Here is a 14,430-nt window from a genome sequence, read left to right as displayed (position 1 = left end):
GAATATGATAATGATTCTTAGGACCTCTCATCTCATTTGCATACAACTTTAGGACATGATTGCTTAACTTTACAGGCATGTAGAGGGGCAATGAAGAGATGGGACAATGCATTATAATGGCAGTTTTTGAAAATATATTTAGTTTTGGGGGATAATTTGCCTGACGGGTTATCATTACAGCCTTACAGCGCTGGGGACCCAGGGTCAACATCTGCAAAGAGTTTGTATGTTCTCTACGTGATTGAGTAGGTTTCCTCCCACAATCCAAACCCATAGATGTACAGGCACATCCGGGAAACAATGCATCGCTGAGCAGTGCTGGGCCCACATGAGCCACTTCTGCAGCATTAACCCCTTAAGGACGCAGGGTATTTTCGCTCATTTCTCTCTCTCTCCACCTTCAAAAATCCATAACTTTTTCATTTTCCCATGTACAGACCTGTGTGAGGGCATATTTCAGGGGTCAGGAACCTTTATGGCTGAGAGAGCCATGAACGCCACATATTTTAAAATGTTATTCCATAAGAGCCGTACCATATGCACATACCCATAGCAGATAGGTAGTCCCTGTGTCACAGGTGCCCCTGCGATCTACGTCTCGGATCGCAGGCACACCCGTGTCCTTCTCCGTGGTTGCACTCCTTTCCAAGCTCACGCACATCTCCACGTTCCTGCTCCCGCGCCAGCACTCGCAGATTTAAAGAGCCAGTGCGCTGCTGATTGGCGCTGGCCACTTCCTGGGTTCCTATAAAGATCGGAAACTCCCAGCATTCCCTGCTGGATCTTAGTGCTTCAAGCCTATGAGGACGCTTTCCACAGTGTTCCCTTCCCAAGTGTTGACCTCCCGTTGTGACCCCCAAACTGTTCCTGATTCTGCTCCTTCGCTGCCAGCCCTGACTTCTTGCTCCGTCCCCGACCTCGCATCATCGCCGCCTGCCTGGAGTATGTCCACCTGTTCCTGACCACGAGACTGCCTAGCGATCCTGTACCTCGACCTTTGCTACCACCGTGGATAAGTAGCGCCTGTGGAATGACCTGGTGGTACCACGCTGCACCAAGACCATCCCGCTTTGCGGCGGGCTCTGGTGAATACCAGGTGCCACTTAGATTCTGGTCTGCTTACATCATCATCCACGGTGGCCCAGGGGGTTCACTACACCAAATCTTGACACCCACCACATGCCTCCCAGTAGATAGGTAGCCCCAGCACATACCCCCAGTAGATAGGTAGCCCCAGCACATACTCCCAGTAGATAGGTAGCCCCAGCACATGCCCCCCAGTATATAGGTAGCCACAGCACATGCTTCCCAGGAGATAGGTAGCCACAGCACATGCCCCCGAGTAGATAGGTAGTCACAGCAAAAAAAAAAATATATATATTCACTTCGCTCCTCATCACTCCCACGCTCTTCTCTTTGACTCAGGCTTAGACGTTATTAAAATCTGTCTGAGAGCCAGATGCAGCCAACAAAAGAGCCACATCTGGCTCCCGAGCCATAGGTTCCCTACCCCTGGCTTATTTTGTGCGTAACAATTTTTACTATCCCGTGATGTTATTTATTATTCCATGCCGTGTACTGGGAAGCCGGAAAAAAATTCCAAATGTGGAAAAATTGAAAAAAACCCACGTGAGCGTCACGTTCTTGTGGGCTCAGTTTTTAAGACTTTCACTCTTTGCTCCAAATAACAGCTCTACTTTATTCTTTGGTTTGGTACGATCGCGGTGATAGCAAATTTAGATTTTATGGCGTTTTAATACATTTTCAAAAATTAAACAAATGTGTACAATAAAGAAAAAAAAAATTGCCATCTTCTGACGCTAACTTTTTCTTACTTTGGTGCACGGAGCTGAGAGGTGTCATTTTTTTGCAGTATGAGCCGAAGTTTTCATTGCTACCATTTTGAGGTCTGTGCGACATTGTGATAATTTTTTTTGTCATGTAAAAAGGTGTAAAAGTCGAATTTCGGACATTTGGGCGCCATTTTCCGTCTCGGAGGACACAGCCGGCCGTAACCGGTTTTATATTTTGATAGATTGGTCATTTTGGGATGCGGCGATACCTAATATGTCTGTGATTTTTACTGTTTTTTTATATCAGTTCTAGGGAAAGGGGGGTGATTTGAACTTAATATTTTATTCATTTTTCACATTTTTTAAACTTTTTTTTTCCCCACTATTTCTTAGACCATCTAGGGTACATTAACCCTAGACGGTCCGATCAATCCTACCATATACTGCAATACAACTGTATCACAGTACAGGCAGTCCCCGGGTTACGTACAAGATAGGGTCTGAAGGTTTGTTCTTAAGTTGAATTTGTATGTAAGTCGAAACTGTATATTTTATAATTGTAGATCCAGACAAAAAAAAACTTGGCCCCAGTGACAATTGGTGTTTAAACATTTTTTACTGTAATGGGACCAAGGATTATCAATAAAGCTTCATTACAGACACCTTATAGCTGATCATTACAGCCTGGGACTATAGTAAAGCATCCAGAGAGCTTCACCAGAGGGGTCTGTCTGTAACTATGGGTTGTCTGTAAGTCGGGTGTCCTTAAGTAGGGGACCGCCTGTATATGGCATTTCTGCACACTATACACTCACCGGCCGCTTTATTAGGTACACCTGTCCAACTGCTCGTTAACACTTGAGTGGCATGGTTGTTGGTGCCAGAAGGGCTGGTCTGAGTATTTCAGAAACTGCTGATCTACTGGGATTTTCACGCACAACCATCTCTAGGGTTTACAGAGAATGGTCCGAAAAAGAAAAAACATCCAGTGAGCGGTAGTTCTGTGGGCGGAAATGCCTTGTTGATGCCAGAGGTCAGAGGAGAATGGGCAGACTGGTTCGAGCTGATAGAAAGGCAACAGTGACTCAAATCGCCACCCGTTACAACCAAGGTAGGCAGAAGAGCATCTCTGAACGCACAGTACGTCGAACTTTGAGGCAGATGGGCTACAGCAGCAGAAGACCACACCGGGTGCCACTCCTCTCAGCTAAGAACAGGAAACTGAGGCTACAATTTGCACAAACTCATCGAAATTGGACAGTAGAAGATCGGAAAAACGTTGCCTGGTCTGATGAGTCTCGATTTCTGCTGCGACATTCTGATGGTAGGGTCAGAATTTGGCATCAACAACATGAAAGCATGGATCCATCCTGCCTTGTATCAACGGTTCAGGCTGGTGGTGTCATGGTGTGGGGAATATTTTCTTGGCACTCTTTGGGCCCCTTGGTACCAATTGAGCATCGTTGCAACGCTACAGCCTACCTGAGTATTATTGCTGACCATGTCCATCCCTTTATGACCACAATGTACCCAACATCTGATGGCTACTTTCAGCAGGATAATGCGCCATGTCATAAAGCTGGAATCATCTCAGACTGGTTTCTTGAACATGACAATGAGGTCACTGGACTCAAATGGCCTCCACAGTCACCAGATCTCAATCAAATAGAGCATCTTTGGGATGTGGTGGAACGGGAGATTCGCATCATGGATGATGCCATCATGTCAATATGGACCAAAATCTCTGAGGAATGCTTCCAGCACCTTGTTGGATCTATGCCATGAAGAATTGAGGCAGTTCTGAAGGCAAAAGGGGGTCCAACCCGTTACTAGCATTGGGTACCTAATAAAGTGGCCGGTGAGTGTACATTACAATGAGCCACAGGCTCATTGTAATGAATAGGCAGAAACCATGTAGCCTTGGGTCAAATGAAGACCCAAGGCTACCATGGCAACCGATCGCCCCCCCCCCCCCGATGACGTTCGGGGGAGCGACGATCGGAGATAAGATGGAGGCGTGAAGGGGTTAATCGCTGAAAAATGTCACCAGACATCAAAAGAAAAGTACCCGTGGGTGATTACCTGGGACCCCTGGCTGTACTTGGTGTATCTTACCCTCCTGTTACACCCTGCCTGTTCTTGGACCTACTTACCTTGTGACATAAGCTTCTGACAGTTTATATAGTGAGTGTTGCTTCACTTGTTTATTGTACTCTTGTATTGCATGTTGACTTGTTTACAAAATGTGTTTACATAAACACCATGTAAATTTCTAACAGCCAGAGGGGTTTTGTGAGGTTGACTATATTGTACTCACCTCACCGAGTTGTGTACAGTGTGCTTCATTGCGCCCTTTAAAGGAAACCTACCACTGCCCACATGATGAAATCATGCGAGCAGACCACCCGGTAGGCTACTTAATGCTGATGCCGGCACATAGTTTTGTTAGGCACGGCGATCATTAGTTTAGCTAAAAAAAAACTATTTTCTTACATATTTAAATGAGCCCTCCGGTGCTACCCTGCGCCATCTTCGGGCTGGCGGTGGCTTCCGATGTTTAATTATTCCTCCTTCAGGTGCCGAGAGCCGTGACGTCACCAAGCTCTCGGCACCTGAAGGAGGAATAATTAAACATCGGAAGCCACCGCCAGCCCGAAGATGGCGCAGGGTAGCACCGGAGGGCTCATTTAAATATGCAAAAAAATAGTTTTTTTTTAGCTAAACTAACGATCGCCGTGCCTAACAAAACTATGTGCCGGCATCAGCATTAAGTAGCCTACCGGGTGGTCTGCTCGCATGATTTCATCATGCGGGCAGTGGTAGGTTTCCTTTAAGTGTTTTTATGTTTTTGAGGTCTTGTATCGTTATATTTGTTCTAATAAAGATTGCTATTATTGTTGACAATTGCTGGGCTGGTATGACACACTCTTCCTTTTTCGCTAAAAGAAAAGTAACAATATTTCTATAACCAAACAAAAATCTGCGAGTGAAGTTGGGAATTCAGTATGAATTCAAGTCAATAACACAACACAGAGACCCTCGCCATCTTCAGCTCTGCAGGACTGGAGACCCCATAACATCACAGCAACCTCAACTGAATCCAGCAGCAAAGTCCATTCCAGACTTTTAGTTATACGACTGGGGTCTGAATGTGAACTACAGTAGTTTGATTTAAAGGAAATGTACCATCAAAACCCATCCTGATAAATCAGGGGCACTTACTCATAGATCTCTTTTGTCTCATTAGCATAATTTCAAAGGTTGATTTTTTATTTATTTTTTAATGAAAGAAGGAGGCCATGAATAACAAATATAAGAAGATTACCACAATCTATGAGTAAGTGCCCCTGGGTTACAAGGATTGATTCCCTTTAACCATTATTTTGTATTTTATTTGATAAGAGCGCTGTCTTTATAGTGCAGCTGCTACGGAAATGGACTGATAATCACACATACAGACGCATGACATATCAAGAATCAGGCCTCATGCACACGATTGTTTCCACAGGTGAGGATTTTGTGTCTGTTTTACAGCCAAATATATTTATGTAGGTTCATACACACAGCAGGATTCCTCAGCCCTGTTTTCAGCCTTGCATCCATGCAAAAAAAAAAAAAAGAAAAAACACTTAGAAGTGGTCCTATTCTTATTCTTGGTCTATGGGGCTGTGAAAAACACAGCTGACACACAGGCAAGAAAGACATGAAGGATAACATCGCGGTTGACATGAGGTGCCTGGTGTATAAGATTGGGCACTCATGACGTGGGGCAGTCATTAACCCCTTCCTGATGCTGGACATAATGGACACAGCAGAACCAGTGCTGTACTATTACATCTCGCTTCTATGGAGATGACAGAGATTGCCGAGTATGGCGCTTGGCAATCTCCTTCCACTCTATAGAGATGAATGGAGCAGAACAGACATGTGCTTCAAGCTACTTTACTCATCTCGGTGGTCTGACTGGGGTGCACATGACTCCCTGTTCTTGTGATCTGTAGGGGTCTCATCAGTGGGACCCCCAGCAGTCAGCAAGTTATCCCGTGGATAGGACCTAACTTGTTTGACAGGCAAACCACTTTAAAGTCTCCTAAACACACATCTTATTAACACCTCTCCACATATTTGTTATTGCTGCGTATAACAATCCCTACAAACTTACCAAAATTATATATTTTTTTAATCAAATCCTTTCACTAAAAAATTTATTTAAAAAGTTACACGCACGAAAACGGTACCACTGAAAAGAACAACTCCCCCCACAAAAAATAACCAGGCCTGTCAGCCAAAAAATATTAGCTGTGCGTACAAAAAGATGACTTAACTAAAACAAATGGATTTTAGTTTTTTTTCTTATATAAAAACTACACATGAGGTATCACTGTAATCATAGGGATCCTTAGAATAAAGATAACATTTTTAGATCAAGGAGAATGGCCCAATGCAAGAAATCCAGAACCTGAATTGGTGATTTGCTTTTTCTCCAGACATTAAAGAGTTAATAAGGTCTCATCGATAAGCTAAACAGCCACTAAAATTAAGGATTTTTAAAGTCTGATCTCGCAGAAAATAACCCCTTTTATGTCCAAATTGCCCAAAAATTCAAATCTTCTCTGATTGGCACAACTCCCCTACAAGGCCATGGCGTGTCCACATACCGCAGTTTACTACCACATATTGGGTACCGGCACACTCTGCAGAAATCGGGTAGCAAACTTTGAGGAACGTTTTGGTGTTTTAACCTCTAAGAATGTGTTTAAAAAAAAAAAAAAAAAAATTTGATTCATTAAGCCGCAAAAAGAAGATTTTGTTTTAACCCCTGTGAACCGATCAAGGGGTTAACAAACTATGTAAAAGTCCGATTTTGTGCTTATGAAAAATGTTAAAAATCGCACCCAAAGTTCTAGGCCTCATAACATCCAGTTATCAAGTTAATTTAGAGTCACAAATGTGAGTCAGAAAAGTAAAGAATTTCCATAAATAAAAGCAAAACATATCACCAAAATTTTTCAACTATCATGAGGTGCAATGTGTCATGAGAAAACACTCAAAATCCCCTGGGTATGTAAAAGTGTATCAGAGCTGTAACCACTTATAGTGACACGGGGCAGATTTGAAACAAATCAGGAAGGTGCTACATGGCCAAGTCGTTAAGGGGTTAAACATGAGGTGCACTTTGTAATAGATGACATTTGGTGCCCCGGGTAGGGGGTGGCATCAGGATGGGGCAGTCAGGCTGTGCCCCGGGTAGGGGGTGGTGACATGTGGGGGCAGTCAGGCTGTGCCCCGGGTAGGGGGTGGTGACATGTGGGGGCAGTCAGGCTGTGCCCCGGGTAGGGGGTGGTGACATGTGGGGGCAGTCAGGCTGTGCCCCGGGTAGGGGGTGGTGACATGTGGGGGCAGTCAGGCTGTGCCCCGGGTAGGGGGTGGTGACATGTGGGGGCAGTCAGGCTGTGCCCCGGGTAGGGGGTGGTGACATGTGGGGGCAGTCAGGCTGTGCCCCGGGTAGGGGGTGGTGACATGTGGGGGCAGTCAGGCTGTGCCCCGGGTAGGGGGTGGTGACATGTGGGGGCAGTCAGGCTGTGCCCCGGGTAGGGGGTGGTGACATGTGGGGGCAGTCAGGCTGTGCCCCGGGTAGGGGGTGGTGACATGTGGGGGCAGTCAGGCTGTGCCCCGGGTAGGGGGTGGTGACATGTGGGGGCAGTCAGGCTGTGCCCCGGGTAGGGGGTGACATGTGGGGGCAGTCAGGCTGTGCCCCGGGTAGGGGGTGACATGTGGGGGCAGTCAGGCTGTGCCCCGGGTAGGGGGTGACATGTGGGGGCAGTCAGGCTGTGCCCCGGGTAGGGGGTGACATGTGGGGGCAGTCAGGCTGTGCCCCGGGTAGGGGGTGGTGACATGTGGGGGCAGTCAGGCTGTGCCCCGGGTAGGGGGTGACATGTGGGGGCAGTCAGGCTGTGCCCCGGGTAGGGGGTGACATGTGGGGGCAGTCAGGCTGTGCCCCGGGTAGGGGGGTGACATGTGGGGGCAGTCAGGCTGTGCCCCGGGTAGGGGGTGACATGTGGGGGCAGTCAGGCTGTGCCCCGGGTAGGAGGTGAAATGTGGGGGCAGTCAGGCTGTGCCCCGGGTAGGAGGTGACATGTGGGGGCAGTCAGGCTGTGCCCCGGGTAGGAGGTGACATGTGGGGGCAGTCAGGCTGTGCCACGGTAGGGGGGTGACAGGACGGGGCAGTCAGGCTGTGTCCGGGCAGTACAGGCCTCAGCTCTGCCCCCGGTGGCTGCACTATAGCCGGGCTCCGCGCTCCCGGTGCTGCCTCCTCTCCGCCCCCGGGCTGCACTAGGCCTCGGCCGCACTGACCTGGCTTGCCAGTCATTCCAGCTCCGCTGATACGTCTTGCTGCTGCTCAGCCTTGTCCCCGGGGCTCTGCGGCTCATTACCTTCCCCTCGCCGGCATGGCCAGCAGCAGAGGACGAGGCTGCAGGAGCGGAGCACGGGAGGACGAGGCCGCGGCGGGAGTAGTTGTTTCGGTTCCTGCTTCCTGAGGAGGAGGCGGCTCTGGGTCGCTGTGTGAACTGCTCGCTCCGGAGCTGTTGGCGGAGGCCCCGCCCGCTTTCCCTGACTTACGTCCCGTGATTGGCTGTCATTAACAGATCCGTTTCCTTCTCTGGTGCTGTCTCTGTGATTGGCTGTGATACGATGATCCCGCCCCTTCTCGTCTTGCCTGGCTTTCCTGCGTGGCTGTCCGCTTGGTGGCGCTCTCCTGGCCTCCTGTGTAATGATACAGCGACACCTGGCGGATGGGCTGCGCAGTGCAGGGGAGGACGTGTCCTGTGGAGGATTCCAGAATGTGCTGTGTGATCAGTGAGCCCTGGGCTGGAGCAGCACGTGTCACATCACCTCACATACCCCAGCCATGTGTGCCCTAAAAGTTACCCCCTCGTCGTGTATAATGCCCCCTTACTGGTGGCACAGTAGTATCCCCCCTTACTATGGACCCAATATATAATACCCCATAATGAGACCACTAACATATATTCCCCTCCTTCCTATAGTACCCTCACATATAAAGCCCCCTCCTAATTTTACCCCAAACTCATAATAACCCCCATTTTCTGTACCCCCCTATCTTATATTACCCCCATTTCTGATATATAATGGCCCCCACACGCTCATTGCTCCCCTTTCCTTTTGCTGTACATTTAGGGGAAAAAAAAGTTACTTACCTTTCCCCCTTCTCTTGGAGCCGTATGTTTTCTTCTGTGTTCACTTTAAAGGTAATCTACTATCAGAATCCATCATGATAAACACTTACTCATAGATCCAGGCACCGGGACTGTGATCATCTTCTTATATTTGTTATCCATGGCCTCCTTCCTTCTAAATTCAACTTTTAAAATAATGTGAATGAGCCAAAAGTGCTCTGGGGTGTTACCAGGGCCCCTCTGTACTACAGCTTCACAGGCTGTGACACTGTGCAGGAACACGTCCTCCACCTCCACTTGGTCTGAAACTTCCTCTGCTGCAGTGAGATTACATCAGGCAGACCAAGGGGGAAGTGCTGGGTGTAGGGTGAGACATTGTAACAGTCATTGAAGCTACAGAACACTCCCAGTAGCCCTTCAGACTCATTAGCAAAATTTTAAAAGTCGATTTTAGAAGGCAGGAGGCCATGGATAACAAATATAAGAAGATTACCACAGTCACACTGCCTGGATCTATGAGTAATGTCCCTGGTTTATCATGATGGATTTTAAATCTTGAAAGGTTTCGTCCATGACACAGTACAGGCCCTCAAAGGCTCTGAGGCCCGGATGTGATCACACTACAAGTAGTTAGGCAAAACCTTTGCTGATCATGGCTAGCAAAAATGGACACTTTTATCTTAGAGTTTCGTGTCTGGCGCTTCATGTTGACACTTTGCTTTTGTCTAGTTTGGCCGCCTCTTACAGGGACCTTAAGGTTGGCATTTATGGGTACAGCAGCTGAAACCTATAAGCCTATTGTGCACTTATCCTAGATAATAATAATTCCTTTATTTATATAGTGCACACAGATTATGCAGCACTGCACAGAGATTGCCAAATCAGTCCCTGTCCCCAATAAGGCTCACAATCTAATCAACCTACCAGTATGTTTTGGAGTGTGGGAGGAAACCGGAGGACCCGGAGGAAACCCACACAAATAGCTGAGCATATAGCTGTGATGTCCTGGGTTAGGACCACCCTATGATTCCCTAATGAAGGACAACTCTGGCATCTTCTTATGGTACAAACACACATAGCAGCTACAGGTACTGAAAAGTGAAAGTAACTTCACATGTCCTTGTCCTGGTCTGGGTGTGTATATGTTGTATCTTGATTGTAAGTATGAGGAAGTTAGAAACTACATGTCACAAAAGGGATGACCTTCTAGGTGGCAGATCGAAAACTTCTGTATTAAATTTGGCACACAAAATAGGTGCTGTAGGTGCCAGACTGCTGAAGCCTAAGGCTGTGTTCACACCACAACAAATATCATCTAAGGCTACATTCACACTGCCGTATATACGTCCCCCATAGGCGGCAATGGGCGCGCGGCGCCATACATGAGCGATACGTATGGCACTGTACCATAGCCAGGAGGAAGATAGTGCATGTCCCATCTTTCCCCGGAATATGGCGCCGTGCGCCATATATTACTATACAGAGGGGTAGGGGTGAGTGGCACTCATCCCCTGCTCCTTTCCCCGATGCCGACGTGTGCCTACCGTACTACGGTACGGCGGGCACACATCGTGTGAATGTAGCCTTAGTCTAATGCAACACCCCTGCCAATGCATAAGCAAGGTGGTTGTTGCAAATAGCGCCCTCTCCATTTCAGGATCTATCTGGTGAGCCTGCACAACGCATCCAGAAGCTACTGCTAGGTAATCTTAGTAATTGCAGCTGTAGCCACTGCCTGGTGAGGCAAGAGTTATAAATACCTGATGTTATAGTCCAATGATGTTCTTGTAAAGCAAGCTGGAAGCTGAGTGTTGAAGTGCTACCACCTGACCAAGGGAGTATATAAACCCCTGGTCGACGGGACCAAAAAACGCCATGTGTGGCATCAGCTTTAGGCTGTTTCAGTCTAGTCAGAGTGAGCAGCACACTATCAGCCCAGCCTGCCGCTAGTACCAGGCTGAATGTAACTTTCTTGTGGACCACTCTCCATGACTCTTCCAGCTTGCTAAACCTGCTGTTACCGTTTGGCCGTTACCAGATGTTCAGTAAAGAACTGTAAGTTGATTTGCACAACGTTGTCTCCGTCTGATCCCTGGATATGGCTGTCTACCACCACGGGCTTCCCCATCCATTACCCAGGGACCTATCCTACAGACACTCAGGGGTTGCCCCAGGGATAACCAGTACATCAGCCTCTTCCTCCATATTTCTTGCACACACCACCTATTCAAGACCTGCCAGGCTGTGGAACCGCCCTCTGGTCCCCATACCAAGCTCCGTGACCACAGCGTGCCTTTGCCGCAACCGCCAGCCACTCCGGTATTCTGGGCCCCGGCTGCCTCCAGGCCACAAGAAATGGAAGCTGTCATGCAGATGACCGTGTGCTCACCAGGGCCATAACCTGGGTGGAGCAGAAGAGAGGGTGCACCTCACTCCTTTCCTCTCCATAGAAAGATGAGTGGCCCATGACAAGTCCTGTGCGGTAAGACACAGTGGGGCAGATTTACTTACCCGTCCATGCACGATCCCTGAGGTGTGTTCCCCGACTTCAATGCACAGCTGCCTTGATTCACTACGAGCGTGCCCCCGATATACTGCATGTGTCGCTTCCCTGATCAGGTCAGCCGGAGTTCGTCTTCTTTTTCCTGGTGCATGTAAGTGCTTGCGACACAAATTCAAAGTTAAATCCTGCGGTTTGGCCGAATCTGGCCTGCCCCCCCCCCCCCCCCCCCCCGATTCCTGTCGCATGAAAGCCGATGCGATCCGCCAAAATCCAATCGTCTACAACACAATCCCTGACGAGATCCCCGAAAAGTCAGAAAACCCAACGAAAATGTGGCTGCATGACCCTTAGTAAATAAGCCCCAGTGTCTGCATGTATGGGGAGGGCATTTATCAACCACTTAAATTTTTCTTTCTTTTTGCAACATTTAGCTTTTAGTGCTTTTTAGCGACTTTTGCAGCTGTTTCCCAAAGTTCGTCATGTTGTTTTTTTGTCAGTGGGGTGCCTGATTAGTCATCAGTTTCCAGATGTGGACGTTTGAAAAAGTCAGACATTTTGGTGCAAATGTTGCGGTAAAATGTTGCATTTTTTGCACGAATTCCAGCCAATCCAGAGCAGGGTTGCTTAAAGTTAACATTAGTGTTTTGTAAGTGGATGTTAACATGCTGTAAATACACATGTTAATATTGTGTTAAGTTCACATTTTGTAAACCCAAATGTTAAAAGGCATCTACCATCAGATTACTGGTGGTAGAGTGTCCTAAATATGCTGCTCCATATGTCTAGGGGATGGGGGGACCTTGTTTTACAAGTTTTCTGGTTTCTTTATTGCTGAAATAATAACATTATAAAAGTGCCGGAGGCGCTCAGGCTGACGGCACTCGAGCAGACTTTAATTTAAGCACGCCCCCTCCAGTAACCCTCCTCCTGCTCCCGCCGGGGGAACTAGGATAGAGCACACCCCCCATTCTCTCCAGGCCCCAGCTCTGAAGTCCACGGCTGGGACTAGGAGGAGCAGCAGGGGATGTGAATAAATTATAAATTAGGGAAGATTTAAGGGAACAGCAGACTGTTTGAGTTCCTAAATTTTTAATGCCGCCAAGTAAGTTTACTGCAACGGGGCCTGCTGAGGCTCTGTCACCCAAAGGGCCTACTGGCCGGGATTCACTAAGGTAATTCCTCCGACGTCCACCAGGTGGCGCTGCTGCGCTGAAGTCCGCCGAAATGCACTCAAGTTCACCGGCCTATTCCTAGTGAAGGTAAGTGCAAGTTTCGCAACACTTTTTTTTTTTTTTAAATGCGGTGGTTTTTCCGAATTCGTCGGGTTTTCGTTTGGCCACGCCCCCCGATTTCCGTCGCATGCATGCCAGTGCCGATGCGCCACAATCCGATCGCGTGCGCCAAAATCCTGGGGCAATTCAGGGGAAATTGGCGCAAATCGGAAATATTCGGGTAACACGTCGGGAAACCGCTAATCGGGCCCTTAGTAAATGACCCCCATTGTTTCCCAGTCATCTGCTCTTGGTATAGGAAGACCCAACTACCCACCTATACAAATACGCTGATGTTGCACCTGTATAGTATGGTAGAAATATTAGAGCTATACTAACATGTAACTATAAATCACAGCTGTAAGAAGGGGAAATAGTTACAGAAGCAAATAAGAAATTCATGCAACGTCAGCTCCTTACTTCAGGGTCTGTGACCGCAGAGATTCGCGCTGAAGCACTGACCTGGTAGATATGTTATCCAAGGACGGTGGCTTGGTATCGCTGCCATGGTGCCGGAAAACAGGCGGATTAATTGTGCCACATTCCCAAGAAAACCCGTATCCTGCTCTTCATTTCCACGTACAGATGTTTTTGTGCCACTACTCTGCTGTTGCTAGGAAACGCTTCCGCTGCGTGTGATCTACGCTGATTTTCCTAGTTTCATATACTATTGCTATGACTACTAAATGCTGAAGATGCTGCAGTCGGCATTAGCGAAATGTTAGGGGATAGACAATAGTCTAAACATATACAGTGACCCATGTCAAGCAGAGGTACCACGAAAGACGGCTTATTACATTTCCAGGAGGAATAACAGATGAACATCCCAACTCAGACTTGTAACTTTAAAAGACTTTGCTACAAACTCTCTGCTCGGACCATTTCCAGGTGCTTAGCTGAAAAAAAGTTGGTGTCATGGTGCCCATCACACTACAAGCCATTGACAGCCATCGCCTTAATTTGCAGTGGTTTAGTTAGGAAAACCTAGGTAAGGAAACCTACCATAAAAAATCCATCATGATAACCCAGGGACACTTCCTCATAGATCCAGGCAATGTGACTGTGGTAATCTTCTTATATTTATTATCCATGGCCTCCTTCCTTCTAAAAGCAATGGAATTATGCTAATGAGTTTGAAAGGGCTCCTGCGGGAGCCCCTCTGTTCTTCAGCTTCATGAGTGTTACACTGTCTCCCCATCCTCCTCTGCTCTATCAGCACTTTCCCATCCCACTGCCTTATATAATCTCACTGCAGCAGAGGAAGTTTCAGTACGCTATGGGAGGAGGGAAGTGCTCCTGCACAATGTAACAGCCTGTGTATCTGCAGCATGGAGGGGCTCTGGTAACACTCCTTCAGGCTCATTGGCATATTTTTAAAAGGTTGATTTTAGAAGGGAAGAGGCCATGGATAACAAATATAAGAAGATTACCACAGCCACAATGCCGGGATCTATGAGTAATGTCCTGGTTTATCATGATGGATTTTAGTGCACATAAAATGCCCCACTTTCCCAGTGCAGTACTAGGCGGCGAAAAATGAAGATCAGTCAGTGTGCCTGACTACCCAAAAGTACTCGGCACGGAAGCACTGGAAGGATGTGGTATGGGAGACATCGTCAGCAGAGTCTGCAGAGAGGAAAATTGCTAAAAAAAAACAGATACAA

General features: G+C 47.7%; 1 protein-coding gene across 1 annotated transcript in view; it reads right to left on the bottom strand.

Moving 5' to 3' along the window:
• SMG1 (SMG1 nonsense mediated mRNA decay associated PI3K related kinase) overlaps window positions 1-8,408 on the bottom strand; it is a 49,815-nt gene extending 41,407 nt beyond the window's left edge. Inside the window, exon 1 of the mRNA XM_072120637.1 lies at window positions 8,148-8,408. Within this exon, the coding sequence (XP_071976738.1) occupies window positions 8,148-8,224 (77 nt within the window). The 5' untranslated portion in view covers window positions 8,225-8,408. The remainder of the gene's footprint in view (window positions 1-8,147) is intronic.
• Between the last annotated feature and the right edge of the window lie 6,022 nt (window positions 8,409-14,430).

Source organism: Engystomops pustulosus, chromosome 8 (genome assembly GCF_040894005.1).
Source record: "Engystomops pustulosus chromosome 8, aEngPut4.maternal, whole genome shotgun sequence".
NCBI lineage: Eukaryota > Metazoa > Chordata > Amphibia > Anura > Leptodactylidae > Engystomops > Engystomops pustulosus.
The sequence above is the reverse complement of the archived record's forward strand: the minus strand, read 5'-3'. Positions and strand labels throughout refer to the sequence as shown.